This window comes from Liolophura sinensis, chromosome 10 (genome assembly GCF_032854445.1).
Source record: "Liolophura sinensis isolate JHLJ2023 chromosome 10, CUHK_Ljap_v2, whole genome shotgun sequence".
In the NCBI taxonomy this organism is placed as follows: domain Eukaryota; kingdom Metazoa; phylum Mollusca; class Polyplacophora; order Chitonida; family Chitonidae; genus Liolophura; species Liolophura sinensis.
This window is the reverse complement of record NC_088304.1, coordinates 17,580,063-17,604,986: the sequence shown is the minus strand read 5'-3', so window position 1 is coordinate 17,604,986 and position 24,924 is coordinate 17,580,063. Positions and strand designations below refer to the sequence as shown.

General features: G+C 38.9%; 2 protein-coding genes across 4 annotated transcripts in view; one reads left to right on the top strand and one right to left on the bottom strand.

Annotated features, from left to right (window-relative positions):
• LOC135476117 (active breakpoint cluster region-related protein-like) overlaps window positions 1–8,742 on the top strand; it is a 57,657-nt gene extending 48,915 nt beyond the window's left edge. For all 3 annotated transcript variants that reach the window (XM_064756021.1, XM_064756020.1, XM_064756022.1), the window contains 11 exons: window positions 1,453–1,514; window positions 1,750–1,789; window positions 2,448–2,534; window positions 3,015–3,217; window positions 3,971–4,024; window positions 4,691–4,800; window positions 5,269–5,330; window positions 5,774–5,851; window positions 6,188–6,322; window positions 6,598–6,703; window positions 7,069–8,742. In XM_064756021.1, the coding sequence (XP_064612091.1) occupies window positions 1,453–1,514; window positions 1,750–1,789; window positions 2,448–2,534; window positions 3,015–3,217; window positions 3,971–4,024; window positions 4,691–4,800; window positions 5,269–5,330; window positions 5,774–5,851; window positions 6,188–6,322; window positions 6,598–6,703; window positions 7,069–7,303 (1,172 nt within the window). In that variant the 3' untranslated portion in view covers window positions 7,304–8,742. The remainder of the gene's footprint in view (window positions 1–1,452; window positions 1,515–1,749; window positions 1,790–2,447; window positions 2,535–3,014; window positions 3,218–3,970; window positions 4,025–4,690; window positions 4,801–5,268; window positions 5,331–5,773; window positions 5,852–6,187; window positions 6,323–6,597; window positions 6,704–7,068) is intronic.
• A 9,590-nt stretch (window positions 8,743–18,332) lies between these two features.
• On the bottom strand, window positions 18,333–24,917 carry LOC135476296 (synaptosomal-associated protein 29-like). Its single transcript, XM_064756282.1, has 3 exons — window positions 24,527–24,917; window positions 20,137–20,536; window positions 18,333–19,111 (listed from the first exon to the last, which is right to left on the bottom strand). Exons 1-3 carry the CDS (start codon window positions 24,773–24,775, stop codon window positions 18,945–18,947), a joined length of 816 nt encoding a protein of 271 aa, XP_064612352.1. The 5' UTR covers window positions 24,776–24,917; the 3' UTR covers window positions 18,333–18,944.
• Between the last annotated feature and the right edge of the window lie 7 nt (window positions 24,918–24,924).

The window sequence follows — 24,924 nt, the reverse complement described above, 5'->3', positions numbered from 1 at the left end:
ATCAGAAAATACACACAGTCAACAAGAGAGATTCAGTAAATACACACAGAGTCAACAAGAGAGATTCAGTAAATACACACAGAATCAACTAGAGAGAATCAGTAAATACACACAGAATCAAACAAGAGAGAATCAGTATATGCACACAGAATCAAACAAGAGAGAATCAGTAAATACACACAGAATCAAACAAGAGAGAATCAGTATATACACACACAATCAACAAGAGAGAATCAGTAAATACCCACAGAATCAAACAAGAGAGAATCAGTAAATGCACACAGAATCAAACAAGAGAGAATCAGTAAATACACACAGAATCAAAGAGAATCAGTAAATACACACAGAATCAAACAAGAGAGAATCAGTATATACACACACAATCAACAAGAGAGAATCAGTAAATACACACACAATCAACAAGAGAGAATCAGTAAATACACACACAATCAACAAGAGAGGAGCAGTAAAATACACGCAGAATCAACAAGAGAGGAGCAGTAAAATACACACAGAATCAACAAGAGAGAATCAGTAAATACACACAGAATCAAGAGAGGAGCAGTAAAATACACACAGAATCAACAAGAGAGGAGCAGTAAAATACACACAGAATCAACAAGAGAGAATCGGTAAATACACACAGAATCAAACAAGAGAGTATATACACACACAATCAACAAGAATCAGTAAATACACACAATCGAACAAGAGAGAATCAGTATATACACACACAATCAACAAGAGAGAATCAGTAAATACCCGCAGAATCAACAAGAGAGGAGCAGTAAAATACCCACAGAATCAACAAGAGAGAATCAGTAAATACCCACAGAATCAACAAGAGAGGAGCAGTAAAATACACACAGAATCAACAAGAGAGAATCAGTAAATACCAACAGAATCAACAAGAGAGGAGCAGTAAATACACACAGAATCAAACAAGAGAGGAGCAGTAAAATACACACAGAATCAACAAGAGAGAATCAGTCAACAGAATCAAACAAGAGGAAAAGCAAACAATCAGAATCAGTAAACAGTGATTTACTGCTCTGCCTGCTTTAACACAGGGATGAAGTAAAAAAACTGGTCAAATAAATAAATAAAGAAATTTTTAAAATCAAACTTGTTCAAATCTCTTTATTTTTGTTGTAGACCAAAGCATGCATTAGTGTTTTTGCTGATTAGGCAGTGATATTGTAAAGTTGATCTGGGTGTGTGTCTAGGCCAGAGGTGTCTTTCGTGAATGACAGCAGTAGTGCACACAAGTTTAGGACAGATGTACATTGTATATGTATGCAGACTTAATTCAGTGATAGTGTCTTATTCAGAAAGAATATTTCAGTCAATATAATGCACATGTTGACTTTTTTTAACTTTAAATTTAAACAATGCATATACATGTCGTTTTTTTGTGCTCAAAGTTATTAGATTAATGTTTTTCTGTTTCAGATCTCCAAAGCAAACCTTTAACACCTTATGATATCCAGATGCTAATTGAGAATGTTAAACAGGTATGTCTATATCTTGGGTAATGAGAAATTTATAAGCTAACTTACATATGGAAACAGATTTTAAGTATTTTCATTTGTAGACCATAACCATATGAAGATGTTACAAGATTTGATGTGGGCCAGTGAAGTATAGCTAGTGCTGTTCTGCTTAAACCATAACCTTACATGTAGAAGTATATAGGTGTATCCTTTGAACATTTTTAAGAAAATAAATGTTGTTTGCCTCTTTTTTCAGTTGCCAAAAGTGAACCGTGTTGGAAATGCACTGTTGAGAAGTAAGTATATGTAAATATTCGTGTTAACTGCAACCGAAGTATATTAGTATTTGGATGGAACTGCTCTGTTGGGGCCTCAGTGACCGAAGACATTAACATGTCAGCGTGGCGCAATGACCCAGGAGCCTTACAACAGTGCAGTCGCTGTGAGCTCCAGCTCATGATGGCTTCCTCTCCAGGAACCTATGGATGGGCATTGGTTTCCTCTTTGGTCTACTTGGTTTCCTCAAACCATAATGAAACCCTCACATAAATGAAATGTTTTTGAGCATGACGTAAAGCATTTTGACACATGTGTCTACACAAGAAGTACACTCGTCGTTGTTGTTGTAATCCACTCAGTACAGGTACTTAAGGTTGGAAAGAAAATTGTATTTTACTTCATGTATTCCCAGACCACTGTATTAGTGAGTGAGCTGCATGGTTTATGAGAATCAAAGTGACAGGAAGGCAGGTAGTCAGCCCCTGTGTAGTCAGATGTGTTCGTATCCAGTCTACACATTTGACTGAGAGGTTCCGATTTTACATCAGGAAGTTTATTGAGTTACAAGTGGTTTGGTTTTGGCACGGATTAAAATTGTTAACTACCATAAATAAATGCTGTTTAATAGTTAGACAGAGCAGTGAACTGATGAAGTATTGAATGTGTTTGTTTCAGGTACAGATGGTGATGATGACAACGATGGGCTCAGTGGAGTGCTGAATGTCACCATACACAGACTGTCTGGGCTGACGAAACCATCCGGTAAGGGGACATAACTCTGGGTGCCGCTAGCTATATACATATATAGCTGGTGACGTGATAATCAATGAGTAATGTGTATCAATAAACATTGACATTGAAGTCTCTCATCATTGTATTAAACTTAAAGCAAATTGATCTGTTAATTGGTATTGGAAGATTGTACGCGAGTGGTGATGCATGTGTACACAAAAAAAAGTACCTTGAGGGTTAAATATGCAGTAATAGAAAAAAATATAAAAACAGGTGCTTCAATTTTGTTCAGATTTTCAGGTTTAAAACTTTTAGACATAAGTTCAGACTCTGGATGTGTATTCCTTATGCGGTGATTTAAAGATATTATAATGTAAATGTACTTTAACGTTAACACTTTTTGGCATATTGGTTTGGGAGTTCAGAAATGAAATGCTAAAATTTAGGAAATTTCCCATTTTGTTTTACTACTGTCTATATCTATTATTTATGGGCACACTATGATTTCAGACACGTTCTGTTGCCTGGAGTTGGATTCGTATGGCCACTTCTTCATGACAGCGAGGACAAATGTGTGCCGGGGTGAGAAAAACCCCGTGTGGGATGAGGAATTTGAGATTGACCTGGATGGGTCACAGACACTGCGGATCCTGTGTTACAGGCGTGGCAATGAGAGTGAAGGGGATGTGCTGCTGGGGAAGAGTGCTCTGGAGGTCAGTCACAACTCTTGTAAACAAAGGTTTGCGGCAAGATTGAATTGAAGGAGAAGAAAACTTAAAAACATGACACTATAGGCTGAAAAGAGCACATTTTTTCTATCTGGTGGTGCCTGCTGCATAATTTTTGCTATTTTTCCTTACCATACACGTAAAGCCTGGCATGAATCACTGAGTCCATCACATCCTCCATCTTTAACACATGTAATTTATGCTAGGGGTGTGTTGCCTCTCGGCCATTGACAGTCGTTAAAACTGCTGGCTTGTTTGTGTAAACTCAGAACCTATGTCTAACATTCCGGCTTTCCGATCATCAAGCGGAAATCGAACTGTACTGTTCACTACCTTCTGGGAAGAAGAGTTCTACCGGAAACGTACAAATTGCACTTTGGTGGTTTTTGACGGCATTCTCCTCCTAACACAGAGGACTTCAGGACTAGTTCTTAGGCAAAATGGAGTCACCCACAGTGGATTTTGGTGCTGACTTTATTTATAATTTATCAACTTGTGGTACATATTAGAATTTTATTATGGCACATGGAGGAAATGCATAGTCTTTTCAATGGTATTTAAATTTTCTTCTCCTTTAAGGTCTGTCATGCTGTACATGTATACACAGGCTGCCTCTCATGTCTAAACTAAGGGCCATTATCATTTTGAAGATGATTTTACTTGAGAAAGGTTTCAGTGGGAAATATCTGCATGGTACACTAAGTGTATATTTCAGATCTGATTTTTCATATTTTTCAGTTGAAAACAAGTTGGCTGGAGAAATTCCATGAAAAGGAAATTAGCCTGAATGAGGTTGGTTCTTCATTATTTTCAAATCCGTATCAATATTTACAGGTGACAAACTGCCTAGTCAGCAATAATAGCTAGTCAGATATCTGCACATTGTGTGCACTTAAAAAGTGTAAATGTCCACAGATTCACTTGTCAAGCAGAGATTTAATAGCTTTTCCACACAACTGTTACGACTAACTTTAGAATATGTATAGGCATAATAAAAATATATCTGATATATTAAAAACAGAATATATCTGATGTTATCGTTGTCAAATATTGATTACCACTAGAATAATAAGAATAAACAATAGGAATAAAAGATAAGTGCATTGGTATTATGTCACAGTTCGTTAGTACATTATTTACTAATTATTTTATTTAATTTTGGTGGCCTCCATGGCTCAATTGGTTAGCACGCTAGCACAGCATAATGACCCAGGAGTCTCTCACCAATGCGGCCATTGTGAGTTCAAGTCCAGCTCATGCTGGCTTCCTCTCCAGCCGTATATAGGAAGGTCTGCCAGCAACCTGTGGATGGTCGTGGGTTTCCCCCGGGGTCTGCCCGGTTTCCTCCCACCATAATGCTGGCTGTCGTTGTATAAGTGAAATATTCTTGAGTACGGCGTAAAACACCAATCAAATAAATAAATAAATAATATTTTATTTTGTGTTTTTTGTTAACAGTACAGTCTGATGGTGTCCATACGTTATGTTACTGCTGCAACAACGATGAAAAGACTGCCGTCACGATTAAAGACAGGAGTGTTTGGGGTCAAAATCACCAATCTTGTCAAGTGAGACACTTCATTATAGACAGTATTTTGAATATTGTTGTGGTTTTTTTAATAAAAACGTGACGCAGGAAGACATCCGCTGACACAACTTCTGGTGTATCAAATGCACGATCAAATAGACTCGTGTTCACATGTCATTCCTATCATTTTGAATTATATTCAGTTTGAGAAGAGAGATTTTGTATAACATGAACAACATCCCCAGCATATAAAGTGGGGCAAGGAAGCCCCTGGGCTGAGAATCACAGTACCCCTGTACATTTGACTATTCAGTGACAAACTCTCAAACATTGATCCACAATTTACTATTATTACCTCAAAATATGATATTATTATAAGTTTACACTCTTCTGAATAGATTGAAGCTTATATGTGTAAATCTGTACGGTGCCATATAGTTCGTGTCAGTTGTACAAGTGGGTGTAATGTATTAATGTCTTATGTTATGGAATTCTTTTGTCTTTGTAGGAGAGAAGGGAGAAAAATCCCAACGGTTGTGACAGCATGTGTCGATGAAATAGAGAAAAGAGGCAAGTGAAAGCTGTGTTTAAGTTAACGGTATATTTTTGCATGCATCATATATGACTTTCTTACATGTACCTCTAGCGGGCAAGTTTTCCCAAGTTTCTCTAAATAGTTGTTTTGCTGTGAGTTCAAGTCCAGCTCATACTGGGTTCCTCTCCTGCCATACGTGTGAAGGTCTTCCAGCAACCTGCGCATGGTTGTGGGTTTCCTCCAGGCTCTACCCGGTTTCCACCCAACTTAATGCTGGCCGCGGTCGTATAAGTGAAATATTCTTTAGTACGGCGTAAAACACCAATCAAATAAATAAATAAATAGTTGTTATACATGTATATGCATAAAACTGAAAATTATGAGCTAATAATTTGTACCTTAGTTTTTCATGTCTGATTGGCAAGTTATGCATGCTATTGTACTGAAATAAAACCCTGTTTTTATGTGTTTTATTTAGGTATGGATGAAACCGGAATTTACAGAGTGTCGGGTGTTACCTCAGATGTCCAGAGATTGAAAAAGGCTTTTGACAAGAGTAAGTATTATGATCAGCTATGATTTGTATAAACCAGTGGATCAGGGTATAGTGTACCTTAAACTGCCCATTATATGTATATGTACTGTGACTCTCCATCATAGTGATTTGTTTATTTACTTATTTGTTTGATTGGTTTTTTACGCTGTACACAAGAATATTTCACTTATTTGACAGTGGCCAGCATTTTGGTGCAGGGGAGATATCCACAACCATTTGAAGGTTGGCGGCAGATTCTCCATTATTAATGAGTGAAATTAAAACCCACGATGCTATTCTGCTTCTTTTGAACATTTGCCACATTTCAACATATTGTATGATTTTTTCCATTTACAGACAGTCGTGGAGCAATGCATCTCCTCAGTGAGTTTGACATTCATGCGGTGTCTGGGGTTCTCAAATTGTACTTCAGGGAGCTACCAGAGCCTCTCTTCACAGAAGCCCTCTATTGTAACTTCATTGACAGCTTGGGTAAGTGTGTGTCACTTAATAGTTGTGAATACCCGACTTTCATTTAAAGCTACTTTACAACGGTACAGTGTGTGTGCTGTGTCCGACATGTAGTATTTCTGCATCAGGTGAAATGTACATCTACAAGCATTTGAACACAGTTGTGTATCCCAAGTCTTTTGTCAGCAAATTTTGGAGTTACAGCAGTTTGAACAGAGAAAGCTTTAAGCCATACGTATGTGAGTGTTAAGTATTTCACATGAATATTGTCAATGGTTTTGTTATTTTCTTTCAAGCTCTGGCTGATGCGGAGGCTAAAGAGAAGTGTATGTTGTCATTGTTACACTCATTACCAGATCCTAGCCTGAGAACGGTCCTCTACCTCATTGATCACTTGATCAGGTAAGTCACTGCTGGACCAATGAGAGAGCAAGGATTTATGCAGTGCTGTGCATGTTAATATGTTACGTGATTGTTGTGCTGTTCAGAAGCCGTCACATTCATGTCAGTTATTCCCCTGATATCTACATGAAGTGATGAAGGATCTAAAGTTGTGAAACCAGTTTTGAGAAGCTTTTCTAACAGTCGTTCAGTTAAATTTTTGACACCATGTCTTATAACATGGGTCAGAGAGGCACCTGAATGCAAGATGGTATTGACTTTTTGCAGGATGTAGCAGCTACTGCAAATTTGCATTTGTTCATTTTTGTCCAGAAAATGTTGCATGTCTTCATGAACCACATTTATATCTTGTTACTCTGTTGCAGGGTAAGCCACCATCAGAATGAAAACCGCATGAACCTCCACAACTTGGCTACTATATTCGGACCAACTTTGTTGCGACCAGCAGCAAAGGATCCTGGAACACCCACACCAGACATGTTGTTCCTGGGGGCGCAGGAAGCTCTCTCACAGACGGCTGTTTTACACTATTTCATCACTCTTCGCGTGGCAGGAAAAGACCTCAACAAACCGGCAACAAAAGCTTCAAAGCTGATATAGACATTCCCAACCATTTTGACATACAGTTATACCTGTATACACATGCGCCATTTTGCCACATATTTTTTTTGGTGTCTATGGTGATTGTTACTGTGTTACCATGGTGACAGTTGTTTTAGTATTTTGTGCGATCATCTTGATCTTCTATTTCTCCTGGAGCTTTTTGCTTCAGGGAGAAACTTCTTGCTTCAGGGAGAAACTTTTTGCCCCCAGGAGAAACTTTTGAGGATTCTTGCCTTCATATAGACTTGTTTATTGTCATGCATTCCTTATCTCCAGAGCTCTCTTATGATTAGAAATGGTGCATTTTATGTGTGAATTATGTGTATATATAAAATCATTGACTGAATACCTGTGACTTGCTACGTTGCCATAGTGACTAGATAATTATGAGATCAGACAAATGTTTGTTCTAATTTCGTGCCAGTGGCCTATGCGACTTTTTGTTGGATATACAACGGTCATGACAGTTATCAGACAAACATCGGAATGAACTATGTTGTTTGTGGAAAGAGCATGAAGATATAAAATGAGAGACTTCTTGTTGTATTACACGGCACAAATGCAACCAAGGGAGATGAACTTCAGTTGTACAGTATTGGTACTGGACATGCTGAACAGTAGGCTAAAGCCATAGACTGCAACTGTAATAGCACTGGTAAGTATGCAAGAGACATAGACTTCAGCTGTAATAAGACTTCAAACTATGCAAGAGCGATGGGCTACAGCTGTTATAACACTGGATAGTGTGTTGCAGTATGGGTTATGAATGTTATAGTAGTCTAAAGCCATAGACTTCAACTGTAATAGCACTGGTAAGTTCAAGAGCCATGGGCTTCAGCTGTAATAAGACTTCAAACTATGCAAGAGCGATGGGCTACAGCTGTTATAACACTGGATAGTGTGTTGCAATATGAGTTATGAATGTTATACATGCTATAACATGAACAAAGAACAAATATTCAGTAATCTTGTGTATGATATAAATGTACATGTACAGACTTGATACAGACGCAGCCTGACAGAAAGTACGTGTAGTAAGCTGTGCACCCATAGCCATGCAAACTCTGACACATCTCACTGTACTGTGTGTGAGAGAAGACGTGAAATGTGAGCATACTCATCACAAGTACAGTGACAGTGCTGGGTTGTAATTTATTCCATTATTCCAGGTTTTGTGTTTGGAAATCTGACTCATTAACAAGATTAGTTCAGGAAAAGCATGGCTTCATCTGCATTTCAAAGTTTTTAATACTTGGAAGAGGACATTGTTACTTGTACATACAGCATGGAGACTAAACCATCACTTACATTGATGTCCGCTGTAAAGACTTGCGTTTATATACATGTATTTGTTGCTTTGCATTTTACATGTTATTCATCTGTTGCCATATATACTAGTTGTCCCTAAATATATTTTTTTGTTTTTATGTCTACTTCTTGTATTATTATTATTGTTGTTGTTGTTGTTGTTGTTGGAACTGATGCGCTTTCGGGACTACTTAGTGCTATGTGTTAATATTTGATCATATATTGACTGGCTATTTGTGCATGCATACTTGTGCTGTAAAACCTGTAAATGCTGTATCTATGTTTATGATGTTAGGTATATGGTTATATTGTCAGGTGCATATTTCGAAAAGATCTTATATTTTATTAGGTAACAAACGAATTGATACAAATTTGTACAGTTGTTGCCTATTACACACTATTATTTGAAGTATTTAAGCTGACAAACAAAAGTTCACGTCTAATGTCGTCCAGATTTCTTATTTTGGTATGTTAATGTAATAATTATTAATTTTCCTTCTTAATTTGCATTCCAATTTGAACTGAATTCACATGACAAGCACATCTATATTTTTTGAAAAATTTAACGTGTGAAATAACATGTTTCTAGTATTTTTCATGTACTTGTGGTGTTAAAGATGCTGAATAAATTCTGTCCTCTTTCACATGCGCTAATGTTTACTGAACAGTCTGTAATACTGCTGAATAAATTCTGTCATCCTCTTTCACATGCACTAATGTTTACTGAACAGTCAATAACACTGCTGAATAAATTCTGTCCTCTTTCACATGCAGTAATGTTTACTGAACAGTCTGTGACACTGCTGAATAAATTCTGTCCTCTTTCACATGCACTAATGTTTACTGAACAGTCAATAACACTGCTGAATAAATTCTGTCCTCTTTCACATGCACTAATGTTTACTGAACAGTCTGTGACACTGCTGAATAAATTCTGTCATCCTCTTTCACATGCACTAATGTTTACTGAACAGTCTGTGACACTGCTGAATAAATTCTGTCCTCCTCTTTCACATGCACTAATGTTTACTGAACAGTCTGTGACACTGCTGAATAAATTCTGTCCTCTTTCACATGCACTAATGTTTACTGAACAGTCTGTAACACTGCTGAATAAATTCTGTCCTCTTTCACATGCACTAATGTTTACTGAACAGTCTGTAACACTGCTGAATAAATTCTGTCCTCTTTCACATGCACTAATGTTTACTGAACAGTCTGTGACACTGCTGAATAAATTCTGTCCTCTTTCACATGCACTAATGTTTACTGAACAGTCTGTGACACTGCTGAATAAATTCTGTCCTCTTTCACATGCACTAATGTTTACTGAACAGTCAATAACACTGCTGAATAAATTCTGTCCTCTTTCACATGCACTAATGTTTACTGAACAGTCTGTAACACTGCTGAATAAATTCTGTCCTCCTCTTTCACATGCACTAATGTTTACTGAACAGTCTGTGACACTGCTGAATAAATTTTGTCATCCTCTTTCACATGCACTAATGTTTACTGAACGGTCTGTAGCACTATGTTTTGGTGTCTGCAGCAGACATAGCAATGAAAAGAAAACATTTCAATGCATTAAGTCAGTAATATATGTACAAGGAACGTGGGTGTGGGGAGGGAGGGCGGTCCGTGGCGTCGAAACAAGAAAACAGTGAAAATATGAGGTACGAGAACATGGCCGCATATATGTATATTTTTACCTGTAGGCACGTAGTTCTACTCTTATCTCAGCGGCAAAAATAGCTCCATTTTAAAAAATTTTGGGGTACATGTAGCAATACATGAACGCTATGTAAGTGCAATTTTCATCTGTGTGTGTTTTTTTCACACTTCAGCTAATCAACAGCACCCCATGGTACATGTATGTTCTCTTGTTCACATTCATTGTAATATATATTCTAGATTCTCTTCCTGTGCAGTTGTATAAGATGTGTGTGAAACTCTTTATCACTGTGATTTGTAGACCATATGCATACAGTGTATACAGATATAGGTTATATTGGTGGGATTCACACGTGTACAGTATGTATGTTAAAATATTTATACAATTGTATAAATGTACATTGTATGCAGTATGAGCACACGTAGGTGCATGAATGCAGTTCGAGCACACGTAGGTGCATGAATGCATTGCAAGCACACGTAAGTGCACGAATGCAGTGCGAGCCTACATAGGTGCGTGTTTGCATTGGGATTCCACATAGGTGCATGTCTGAAGTGTGAGCCCACATGCAGTGCAAGCCCAAGTGGGTGCATGTTAGCAGTACAAGCACACGTGGGTGCATGAATGCATTGCAAGCGCACATAAATGCATGAATGCAGTGCGAGCCCACGTAGGTGCATGTTTGCAGTGCGAGCCCACTTAGGTGCATATCTGCAGTGTGAGCCCACATGCATTGCAAGCCCAAGTGGGTGGATGAATGCAGTGCAAGCACACGTGAGTGCATGAATGCAGTGCAAGCACATATAGGTGCTTGTTTGCAGTGTGAGCCCACTTAAGTGCGTGTTTGCAGTGTGAGCCCACTTAAGTGCGTGTTTGCAATGTGGGCCCAAGTGGGTGCATGAATGCAGTGCGAGCACGAATGGGTACATGTCTGTGATGCAAGCACATGTAGTATTGCACTCATACTAAAAATTTAAGATGTGTATGTAGGCTCACAGTGTATATGTATTTGTTCTATGGAACCACATTTTGAATGCGACTGCCAAAGCCAACATGCGAAGGAATTTGCAATCTGCACAAGATCTTAATTTGTGAGGACGTTTTCAGGAGAAGTAATTAGATTACCTTTACCATTACTATTGTGTACAAAGTTTGCGTACATGACAAGTGATGACAGCTAGGTGTTATTAGATTTAACATGGAATCTCACATAAAGTAATTGCTGAATACTATCTACATTGCTTTGTTATGAAGTCGTACACATCATTATACATGTACCACCCCGAACCCCCACCCCTAAAATAGCCTGAAGTTTAACATTAATTTAATTGTGTTTTTAGCCTTTGAACATGGTAAAGTGTAGCAGCCAATTACAAATATTTGAGTTATGGTTTGAGGACCAATGTTTTTTTGGTTTGATTTTTGATTTTCTGTTTTTGTCTTAGTTTGCCTATGTACATACATCTATACATACTTGTATGTGTAGGGTTCTTGCTTATAAAATGTTAACAATAAAAAACTCTTTGTTAATTATATGCAGAAATGTTTTGCTGATTGGTACATGATTACCCCCATGTCAAGTGACATTTTGTTGAAGTTTCACACACTCGTGTTCATCAAGTTGACTCTTCCCAGCTGAACCCACCTGACAGTAATATGCTACCTGTGGAAATGGGACATTATGAATACAGTGTAGCTAGTGGGTCAGTTGAGACAGGTAAAAGGAGTTTGATGCATATTTTACAGGATTCTGAGAAATATGTTTTTAGGATGGTGTCAGCAAGGACAGGGTCCCTTGTCAGATGGTCTGAAGGCACATGTACATTCTACCTGATGGTGTCTTACCCTGACATGTCAGCAAGGACAGGGTCCCTTGTCGTATGGTCTGAAGGTACATGTGCGTTCTACCTGATGGTGTCTTACCCTGATATGTCAGCAAGGACAGGGTCCCTTGTATGGTCTGAAGGTACATGTGCGTTCTACCTGATGGTGTCTTACCCTGACATGTCAGCAAGGAAAGGGTCCCTTGTTGGATGGTCTGAAGGTACCATGTGCGTTCTACCTGATGGTGTCTTACCCTGACATGTCAGCAAGGAAAGGGTCCCTTGTTGGATGGTCTGAAGGTACATGTGCGTTCTACCTGATGGTGTCTTACCCTGACATGTCAGCAAGGACAGGGTCCCTTGTTGGATGGTCTGAAGGTATATGTGCGTTCTACCTGATGGTGTCTTACCCTGACATGTCAGCAAGGACAGGGTCCCTTGTTGGATGGTCTGAAGGTACATGTGCGTTCTACCTGATGGTGTCTTACCCTGACATGTCAGCAAGGACAGGGTCCCTTGTTGGATGGTCTGAAGGTATATGTGCGTTCTACCTGATGGTGTCTTACCCTGACATGTCAGCAAGGACAGGGTCCCTTGTTGGATGGTCTGAAGGTACATGTGCGTTCTACCTGATGGTGTCTTACCCTGACATGTCAGCAAGGACAGGGTCCCTTGTTGGATGGTCTGAAGGTATATGTGCGTTCTACCTGATGGTGTCTTACCCTGACATGTCAGCAAGGACAGGGTCCCTTGTCGGATGGTCTGAAGGTACATGTACATTCTACCTGATGGTGTCTTACCCTGACATGTCAGCAAGGACAGGGTCCCTTGTCGTATGGTCTGAAGGTACATGTGCGTTCTACCTGATGGTGTCTTACCCTGACATGTCAGCAAGGACAGGGTCCCTTGTCGGATGGTCTGAAGGTACATGTGCGTTCTACCTGATGGTGTCTTACCCTGACATGTCAGCAAGGACAGGGCCCCTTGTCGGATGGTCTGAAGGTACATGTGCGTTCTACCTGATGGTGTCTTACCCTGACATGTCAGCAAGGACAGGTCCCTTGTTGGATGGCCTGAAAGTACATGTGCGTTCCACCTGATGGTGTCTTACCCTGACATGTCAGCAAGGACTGGGTCTCTTGTTGGATGGCCTGAAGGTACATGTGCGTTCCACTTGATGGTGTCTTACCCTGACATGTCAGCAAGGACTGGGTCTCTTGTTGGGTGGTCTGAAGGTACACGTACATTCTACCTGATGGTGTCTTACCCTGACATGTCAGCAAGGACAGGGCCTCTTGTCGGATGGCCTGAAGGTACATGTACATTCTACCTGATGGTGTCTTACCCTGACATGTCAGCAAGGACAGGGCCCCTTGTCGGATGGCCTGAAGGTACATGTACATTCTACCTGATGGTGTCTTACCCTGACATGTCAGCAAGGACAGGGCCCCTTGTTGGATGGCCTGAAGGTACATGTACATTCTACCTGATGGTGTCTTAGCCTGACATGTCAGCAAGGACAGGGCCCCTTGTCGGATGGCCTGAAGGTACATGTGCGTTCCACCTGATGGTGTCTTACCCTGACATGTCAGCAAGGACAGGGTCCCTTGTCGCATGGCCTGAAGGCACATGTACATTCTACCTGATGGTGTCTTACCCTGACATGTCAGCAAGGACTTGTCAGATGGTCTGAAGGTACATGTATATTCTACAACAGCACCATCAGGGTCCCTGGTAGGCTGGTCTAAAGGTACATGTACATTGTAACTGACTGTGTCTCACCCTGACACAACAGCACCATCAGGGTCCCGGCAGGCTGGTCTAAAGGTACATGTACATTGTAACTGACTGTGTCTTACCCTGACACAACACCACCTTCAGGGTTCCTGGCAGGCTTGTCTGAAGGTACATGTACATTGTACCTGACTGTCTTACCCTGACACAACACCACCATCAGGGTTTCTGGTAGGCTGGTCTAAAGGTACATGTACATTGTACCTGACTGTCTTACCCTGACACAACAACACCATCAGGGTTCTTGGCAGGCTTGTCTAAAGGTACATGTACATTGTACCTGACTGTCTTACCCTGCCACAACACCACCATCAGGGTTCCTGGTAGGCTTGTCTGAAGGTACATGTACATTGTACGTGACTGTTTTACCCTGACACAACACCACCATCAGGGTACCTGGTAGGCTGGTCTAAAGGTACATGTGTACCTGATGAACCTTCCCATGTATGATGGACAGATATGCACATCATAAAACACAGCTGAAGGAAGACAAAATTAATGGTCTTCAGAAAACTATAAACTGCGCACTTAAAAAACAGCTATAGTGAAGGCCGCAGAATCTATATATTTACTGTCCACACATAGACATGTAAACTTGTACCTCGTGTGTCCTATGTATTGAGACAAGCACTTTTAATAACAACTTGGCCAAGGCCTTTTCCCCAGTTGATAAATTTAGTTATTTCCCCTAATTCAAGCAAATGCCAGTGTTTCCATGGCAAAATGAACTGTTATTAATTTTCAGATGCTGAGCTGCCGTTCAGCAGATTCCCAGATAACAGTGTATTAAATATCTCAGATTTCCATTTAGTAAATATCTAGGCAGTGCATACACATGTTTGTCAGGTTTGACATTCACAAAGACCGTGAACTCCAGATATATGAACGTTCACTGTAACGAGTGGGCAAGTACAGTGCAAGCAATATGACGACAAAGCAGTACATATACATGGTTGTCTGGTTTGACATTCACAAAGACTGTGAATTCCAGATATATGAACATTCATGTAACGAGCAGGCATGTACTGTGCCAGCAACATGACGATATCAGGTCAGCAGGTACAAAGACCAAACAACAACAACATGATTAAATAGAGTATGAATAGGATTTCTTTAATACCAGTTCTGTAGTTTATATATTAATTTAAATCTTCTCCCCTCCAAATATGAATACTGAAGCACAAGCTAGGTGTTGCACATTGAAAAGAACAAAAAATCAACAATCATAAATTACCCATGAATTTGATCCTGCTGAATGTCACCTTAGCATTATACCTCACATAAACAATCATTCCCATGCTACATGTGTTTCATGAATACACAAATCTATTTACTTGTAATCTACAGGTATATGTACTGTACTTTACACTGCACTAACATGACAGTGGGCAATTTGTTTGAGTTAAAAACATCAAGCCATAAATGGTAATTGACAGAGTTCCTGAGGTAAAGACAGAGTTCAGTGAGCTCGCTCAGTTTGAATGATCTTGTTGTTCCAGCCAGGGTTTGTGGTCTCTGACAGCCTGACCAGGCAGCAACCATACATACATACATACATACATACATACACACATACACACATACATACATACACACACACATACACACATACATACATACATTACATACATACATACATACATACACACACACACACACACACATACGCACGCACGCACGCACGCACACACATACACACACATACAACCACACACACACATACATACACACATACATACAGCTATGTTATAATGTACAAATATAACATATATACACATGTACATGATACATGCATGTACAATACATCGGAGAAAATTTTTTGTTTTAAATAAAAGAAGCAAATTCACATGAAAATGTGTACATGCATTTACATACAGGTACAAACTGCAAGGACTTGCTTATACTGTCCATTTTACACATCAATTGCACACTAAGTTTACTGACTGATTACATACCATGGCAATGTTTTCGTGTTGCTACACTACGGCTACAAATTCAGTCTATGATCCATTGTTTCGTGGAGCATGATAAAACTAAGTATTTGCTGGTTATAGAAAACAAAAGCTCTGATGCACAGACACGTGTACTAAGCTCTTTACTATTCAACACCGTATGTAATAAGACATAACAATTATACATGTGAAAATATTGCTTACAAGGTAAGCTAAATAAAGGTAAGAAATGTGAAAACCATAACACTTAACAGTTTTAATACACATGCTATTAAATATATTTCTTGATATTTATAAAACACAAAATGGACTCTGGGCATAAATACAGTTATACACACGGAATACCAGTGCGTAAATAATATCATGAAATGTTGATGTCTTTGATGGATTAGTGTTTTATGCTGTATTCCAAAAGCATGCAATATGCAACAGCGATCATTTTGTGTAGAGGAAACCAGAGTGCACACTGATTAACTTTTCCACAAGTGAAGCGCAGATCTGCATCTGCAAAATCAGATCAGTGAGTACAACTTTTTGGTAGCATGACAGCAATTAAATGCATTTGAAAGCATCTATTGAGCCCTATATGGACAATGTCAACTTCTAATTGTCGAAGCAAGGCCCCATGAATAGTGGAGACAAGAGTGTGTGAAAAAAACCAAAAAAAACCATCTGTACCATGTCTACAAAGATGGAATGAACCAACACAAAGTGTCTGTCAGATGATTCAAAGACAAACATCTCTGCCATACGGTTGCAACATGTCCCCCAGGAAAACCTAACATTTGGATATTATGGATCTGATACAATGTTTCGACTACATGCATATCACATGTAAAATACTGAATAGTTTAAAATCACAACCAATTCAATCTGCGTTTCTCTCACTGAGGACATTAATTCATAGTGCATATTTAGCATTTCTCTACCCTAACGCCCATGCATACATGTACTGAAAATGGCTGTAAAGTCTAATACCTTCAGCATGTTGGGATTTATTGGAATAGATAAGAAAAAATTTAATTTATTTATTTGATTGGTGTTTTATGCCGTACTCAAGAATATTTCACTTATACGACGGCGGCCAGCATCATAGTGGGCGGAAACCAGGCAGAGCCCGCGGGAAACCCACGACCATCCGAAGGTTGCTGGCAGACCTTCCCACGTACGGCCGGAGAATAAAGAAAGTATTTAAGAATACAGGCATGTGACATGGTGATTTTAATCTTGTACAGTTTTTTTTTTTTTAGAATGAATCACCAGAAGTGTCGCTGATGAAGTACATGCACTACCCACTGTAAAGTATGTATATGTACACGTATGTATTTTTCATGCTTTTTCAGTCACATGACAATGAGGCAGAGAGGCAGATACAGCACAGAATCTACCTGTATTGATTTATAACCTGCAGTAAATTTGATCCGGGTTTGACAGGAAAATCTAGTCCTGAACGGAACATACATGTAGTTACCGGTGCACCACAACTAAAGTTTTCAAAATCAATGGTAGAAATGGTCAGTCAGAATGATGTGACATCAAACATTATAAAACTAAAACCCATGGGCACAGAATGGCATGGCTGAAGATCTTATTTTCAAAATACACAATGGCTGACAATTTTGAATCAAGATGTACCAGCATATATTCTGATTTTGATACAGTCATACTTGATGGTGTGCCAAGTGGACTGGTCATCTTATACCTCTAAAAGCTGCTGTTCAAAGGCTGTCAAAATAAACAGCATAGTATCCTGTTGTTGTTTGTTTTCTTATTTCAAATCCATTTATGCTGAGCCTTGCGATATTGTACATTCTGACAATCTGTGGGAATTACCGAGTAAAGTGTAAAAAGCGTTCAAGTTAAGCCACCCCAACAATACATTCCTACATTTACATTCCTACATTTGTATGCAACACAGCAATTATTTTACTGCCAAAAGACTGCATTATTCTTGCATGTACACTAGCTTGAATGTGTTACCATTCTGTGTGAAATCATTGATAAAATATATACATCTATACATTAAGCATCTACATGTATTTACACATGCACATTAAGCATCTACATGTATTTACACATGCACATTAAGCATCTACATGTATTTACACATGCACATTAAGCATCTACATGTATTTACACATGCACATTAACCATCTACATGCACAACTATTCCTTTTTTTCCTTCCTTTGGACAGCTTGCTTGACAGTTCATTAAACTCTATATTATATGCATATGCATGCACATATATGTAATGAAAAGATGGACGACATCTTATCATGTTAATACCCAAGTACAAACTGTACATGATACAATGGGTAACAGATAGAGTGTATAATAATCCCAACACATATATACGATCTGCTGCAAATTTGTCATCTAACCATCTAATCATCAAAAGTATGTATTTTGGGGTTAATCCAACAGACCCTTAAAAAAAAAAAAAAAAAAAAAAAAGAGGATGGGGGGAGGGGGTTTTCATACTCTAAATTTATTGGTCTTTTGATAAAATTTTTAAAAATGAAAAGTTTTTTCTCTCCATGTTAATCGCTGTCTTTCATTAGCCAGAATAAACTAGAATCCAGATTTCAGAAATATCCCTACCTCCATCCCCCAACATTTCAACAAACAAAAGAAAGAAATTCTTAAAAGAATTGACAGGATGTCAGGTTGCTTAGTTTGGCTACGCACAAATTGCTTCATGGACCATTAATGGTCTTGGTTGATTGCACTGCTGGTACAACCAGTCTGAATGGAGAAATGTGGCAGTAAGAAGTTCAGATAAGAGACAAATGGTATGGTAACTGTCATCAAAATCGGTGCAGTAGTTTAGGCAGAGATACATCAACGAAATGGACAGACAGCGTGATTCCAGTATACCTCCCCCTCCAACCTTGTAGAGGGGTGCATAAAAATGATGTCTGGACTGACCGACCCTAGTTTTTCTGGATGTTTTGGATGTTTTTCCATATAGGCTTGTTCTGCACGTAGCAAACCTCACACTATGATCTTTGCGCTAAATTGTTACAGGCCAGAAGCTAAGATGGCGTAATCACACTAGTCCAATGAGATGCACAGCAGTGAAGTATCACTTGTAAAGAATTTTCCTCATTTGTGCATTCTGGTTGTCCAAAAGTGTCTCATTTTTGTCCACTTTGGTATTGATCCTGTCTAACTGGTCATTTTGTGTGTCTATCTCATCCCCGAGGTTCATTGCCAACATCCTTAATTTTGACATTCCATCAGACATCATATCTACAAAATGAGAAAGAACATACATGTACACACAAGACATAAAAAATGACACCGAATAGTGTGCACTGTAGGACAGATCCCTTAAAGGGCATTGTAACTATCACAAGTATGTACCAAAAAGGATATTTTCATTCTTGACAGCATTTATTCACAGTGTATTTAGTCACCTACATGTAGATTCCTGCTAATTATACACATCTCTCCTCACAGACACATACTTTTATGTTTCACAAGCACTGTTTCTAACTTTCCTATGTTTATGCACTGACTTGTACCTTTTGTACTATATTTAGAGTCAATCCATACTTTTAGCTGACTGATAGATCAGTGCTCAACACCATATTGAAGAATTCTTCACTGCATATACACTGTATGACTGCAGTGAGGCTTATGGGTGGAGTGTGTCTGCAGTGAGGCTTATGGGTGGTGTGTGACTGCAGCGAGGCTTATGGGTGGAGTGTGACTGCAGTGAGGCTTATTGGTGGAGTGTGACTGCAGTGAGGCCTATGGGTGGAGTGTGAGTGCAGTGAGGATTATGGGTGGAGTGTGAGTGCAGTGAGGCTTATGGGTGAAGGGTGAGTCCTGTCAGGCTTATGGGTGAAGTGTGAGTGCAGTGAGGCTTATGGGTGGAGTGTGAGTGCAGTGAGGCTTATGGGTGGAGTGCGAGTGCTGTGAGGCTTATGGGGGGAGTTCATGGAATAAACCCTTAACCATCAACTTTCATCAGTTACATGTACACTAACAGGTAAATGACACACCTCTACTTGCAGTAGAGACAGGGGTGGCTGGATTCAAACATTTGAGGTCAACCCATTGGCCAAGGGCCTGATAGAGAGTCTGGGTGAATTTGTATTTCCATGCTGGAAATGCACACATTATCTGACTCTAATGGTAATAATGGGAATGCAGTTTCCTTGATCGGCCTTCCTACATACATGTAGGCATGGTAGGTCATCATCATCATCTATCAATTGTACTTGTATGTATGGATGTATCAGGGTACAGGTATCAGATATCAAACTTACCTAAATTCTTCTCTAATCGCTTTTCCTTTTCACTGTTTGTAACCTTCTGTAGCATTGGCCCATTGTGTCGCTGTGTTTGGCTGCTGACTCTCGACCCTGCCATAAAACGGCTGTCCAAATCTTCGTCATTGTCGTAAAAGCCTCGTCCGTCCTCACTTTTTAACTTCAAGGCTGGGTGAGGACCCGACTGCCTCTCTCTCTCTACCGTTTCTCTCAGCTTACTCTGTCTGGGCTGCTCGGTTTCTGGGTGAGATTTCTTACCACCTGACCACCAGTTCTTGAAGCCACCAAACACACTCTTGATACTGTTTAAATGTTTCTGAGAGGTAGTCATCATGTCACTCATCTCATCGTTTTTCTTCTCAATATTGTCCAGCTGCTCGCCTTGTCTGACAAGTTCCTGAAAACAAAATCAGTGTAGTGATTTGCTTTAAAACTTTGAAACTACAAAGTCTAAATTTCTACTCCATCAGCACATCTTTAATCCTGTACCACCCACTCAGATTTACAGCTCAAGTCATGAATCCCGTAAACCAAAACCCTAGGAATCGGTCTGGCTTTCAGTAAAAAGGGTCACACACAAACTCATTTTCTTATTACATTAGAATATACACGGCCTCCTATTCTTAAAGCTATGGACATGGTATTCCCAGATTTTGTTCACTTAGTACATGTTATGTGTATGCATGCAGGTCTGACGAATTCCCACAGAATGAATCCATTTATATTATGGAAAAAAAAATCATGACCATAAAGGCTTGACCAAGAAATGTAAAAAACATTTTAACTGCATTCTCAATAACTTATGGTTAACATATGTTATGGATCCTTCAACCCGACATTTTTCTATATCTCTTACGGATCACATGATTTAGTCAGGATGTGACAATAAACACAGACAAGGACACTGTTAAATTACACCATGATGTTTGCCTGTTATCCATGTTTACAGGGACACTTTTACACGGAGCTAGCGCAATGCCTGTTTGTGATGAGCGAGTGACTGCTTTTTTACGACCTAACTTCCAACTTTACAATTTTTCCGTTATATGATGACGAAGGAGCCCATTAAGTGCATGTAATGTGCCTCCTTGTTGCAGGGCGGATTTTCACCGCTCTTTTATCTAGTGCTACTTCACTGAGACGACTTACCAAAGGCAAGTAAGCAGCCCCACTCGAGCCACTATACTGATCAATATGGGTGAACAAGTCATTGCACTATCACCTTAATGTTGAATGCCAAGCAAAGGAAGCTACAACTTCCTGTTCTAAGATCTTAGGTGTGACCCAACCCAGGACTGACTCTGGATCTACCACCTCGGTTTCAAATTCCAATGCTGCAGATCAGAAAGGTTATCGAGGATCGACAAGAAGGTAAATTAATGTCTTGGGTTGGCACTTATGGAGTATAACTGAAATACTAAGTAGATTTCAATTATAAAAGAAAATTATCTAACATCAAAGGAGAAAAATTCATGATGTATTTGTACATGGATAATTTTTTTTTTTTTCCTGTTTTCGTAATTATTTCAGAAAAATATTCCACCCATTATGATGTTAAGCAGATGGAAAAGCTGTAATCTAGAAACTTTGGAATTTTACTGACTACACTAGGCCCTATTTTACTTTAATTTCTGCTTCCTCCTCTCAGCTGAAGGAAAAGGTGTTTTCATAATTAGGAAATAAAAAATAAAAAAACAGTTTTGATTATGAAGGGAAAAAATTCTCAACGTGTGTATTAAAAGCAGCTCAGAGCTCCATTCTGTAGACCTGCTGGTTATGTTTCATAGTAACGCTGGCGGTTGTCGTACACGTGAAATATTCTTGAGTGCAGCGTAAAACACACATCAGATAACTAGTCAAGCATAAATTTGAAAATTTGTTTCAAACATCATGAGTACTCACATATATCAAGGATACTCCTAATATGGGTGGCGTAACATGAAAAAAAACCCCTTTAACCCTTAACGTGATTACCATATTTCACTTTAAAGGACTCCAACAGCCAGCCCCCTTATAGACTTGAGGTGTACACCTCAGTCTGAGGTATAGATGAGGTGTATTTGGGCGAACACCTCATATACACCCCAGTGTGAGGTATAGATGAGGTGTACCCAAAGTATACCTCAGTCATATGTCTAGACAAATCTCGGGAACAGAAGACTTTTTGAATATGAGATAATGAGATAATGACACATGTATACCTCAGGTATTACTCAGAAATTTTGAAAGTTAAAAAAAAAAAAAAGAATGATGTACTCCTCGTACACCTTAGACACTTTAAGAGTTTTGAAAAATTAAGTGATCATGTCCCTCAGCTACACCTCAGCCACTTGGAAGGGCTTAAAATAAGACATCAGATTTAGACATTTCACTTCAAACAAATGGTGACTACAAGATTATATATGTTTGTGCATGTGCAAAAAAAAAATGTTTGTTAACTAAATAAATAAGAACCTTTGCCTCAACCTATACTGATTTCCCATTTTTTTTTGTAAATGTTCACCAATCAGAGAGCATGAATATATTTTCCCCTTGATTAGTCCAGATGGCTGCCCCTAACATTTGCATGTCTTGGCTATGGGACAACAAACCCACTTATGTACTGACTGATGCTTCCTGGGGTAGAATTTGTAATGTGTAGGCACATGAAAAGCTCTAAATTGCACAGAAAAAGAGTAGCACTAAATTTTGATCAACAGCTAGAAACCCTCATGTAAATCTATGTCAATGTTGTTGTAAACCAGATGAGATTTATGGATAGATCTACTGTAAACAATGCATTGAACTTACAACCTTTCAACTTGATCTATAATATATACAGCCAATACCAGGTGTATCAAAATAAAAGTGAAAACAGTGTGTTAAAGGCGGAGAAAACATAAAAATGACAGAGTTCCAATGAAAGAGTGCAAAAAGTTATTCTAAATGTGGTCTTCACCATTTTTTTCAGCTTTTCCTTAAGGAGAAAAAGACACGTGAAAATAATTTTTGCATGGTGGGTATTTGGCATCACCGTTTTTGGGGTATTTATAGTCTTTGTTTAATAATGTCAGAAATGAAGATGTAACACAGGTTTAATAAATATTTTTGAACTAGAATTTGTTCTTTTCAGCTAACAAATGTATTAAACCTCAATTTGGGTCATATTTTTTTTCAAATACCCTTTTCTCTTGAAAAAAAAAATCCAAAAAAATATTAAAGATCATATTTGCAAATAACTTTTGACACGCTTTCATCTGATCTTGGTATCATTTTTATGTTTTCTTCTCCTTTAAATGTGAGTTACACCGCGTTCATCCACCTTGGCTATCAGCATATACCTTAGCTATAACTCTGGTACACCGAGAGTACAACTGAGTTGTATACATGAGGTATTAATTTTCATAACTGACAGTACCTCAGACACACCTTCAGTATACCTCATATACACCTCAAGTATACCTCAAACCCACCTCAGATCAGATACATTACATCTCAGTGGTAGACCTCTGATGTACATCAAGTATGTATATCTCCAGAATACCTTATCAGGGTAAAGGTATATATTCAGTGGGTCTTTGGGAAAAACTAGAGGCTATCTTATCAGGTAAGAAAGAGCTAGGTATCACAGAAAAGATCAAGCTCCTAATAATAATACTCATACACTGTTTATTAGAGTAACCCATAGAATAATGAACACATTGTAATGTTAGCACACAATGTCTATAATTCATTAGGCTAAGTAATGCGTTGTGTGCGCACTTAGGCTTTGCCTATATCATACACCCAGCTCATAATGACTAAACAAAGTCATTTAGACAAGAGAGAAGATTTCTACGGATTTCAACAACATTTTGACTCAGTGAGTGAGTGAGTGCTTGGGGTTTAACATCGTAGTTAACAATTTTTCAAGTCAAATGGCGACGAAGGAATCCTTATAGCATTTTGACTTGGTAACAGATTTAATCTCTTAGCCGCAGTGTTACTTTACGAGAGCCCCCACCCTGTCATGTATCTATCTGTGAGAACTTGCGAGATTGCTGAAATGTCGACTCGTATTACATTAATACCAGGTTGTAATATTACTACCAGGCTGTGAATAAAATCATTTTTAGGGTTGTTTTAGTAGATATACGTAAGTAAATATTTCCTAAAGGCAATGGTAGGTATCATTTTTTTATGGCGTGGCTCATCACTTTTCGACTTGATCAGTGTGTGTTGTTTTTATTGTTGGGTTGCGATTAGTAGCGCATGATTAGGACTGATGAAATCATCTGTTATTTCAGGACCACTGGATACCTCGATCAAGCTATAATAACTCCATCGAGGTAATATACTTAGAAATCTATTTGGACCCAACCTGACAAGTTGAGAAGGCACTAAACACCTCTCAAATACACTCCATTACCTCAGCCGTAGCAATGCCCATTCTTTCCGAGTCGTAGATGCTGGCCAGGGCTCTCTGTGTGCTTGCCAGCTGCCGCTCTTCCGAGTCGTCAATCTGCATTCTGAGTTGAGCGCGTCTGTCAACCACTGGATCATAACTCTCTCGCTGGCCATAACCGCTATGGCTTGTTGTATGACTTCTACCAGATGAAAGCGATGCAGTTATTTCGTCGTCGTCTAAAAACGGGTTTGAGTTTTTGGACGAATACATCCTTTCGATGGATAATAAGGACTGGAATAACTAAAAGTAAGAGAGACTAATACCTGTACATCAATTTAATGTCTGTGAAAACTTCCTTATTTTAGTAAGTATGCTCTCTCGTAATCGTCATCTGACAATTCTTGGTGGAAAATGACGTC

Bases quoted from the DNA above. Each gene is read 5' to 3' on its own strand.
- LOC135476296 (XM_064756282.1), bottom strand. From the start codon at position 24,775: ATGTATTCGTCCAAAAACTCAAACCCGTTTTTAGACGACGACGAAATA. The intron at 20,537-24,526 runs GTAATGGAGTGT...TTTTGTTTTCAG, and splicing joins TGGGCATTGCTACGGCTGAG to GAACTTGTCAGACAAGGCGA. The intron at 19,112-20,136 runs GTAAGTTTGATA...CTCATTTTGTAG, and splicing joins GCGATTAGAGAAGAATTTAG to ATATGATGTCTGATGGAATG.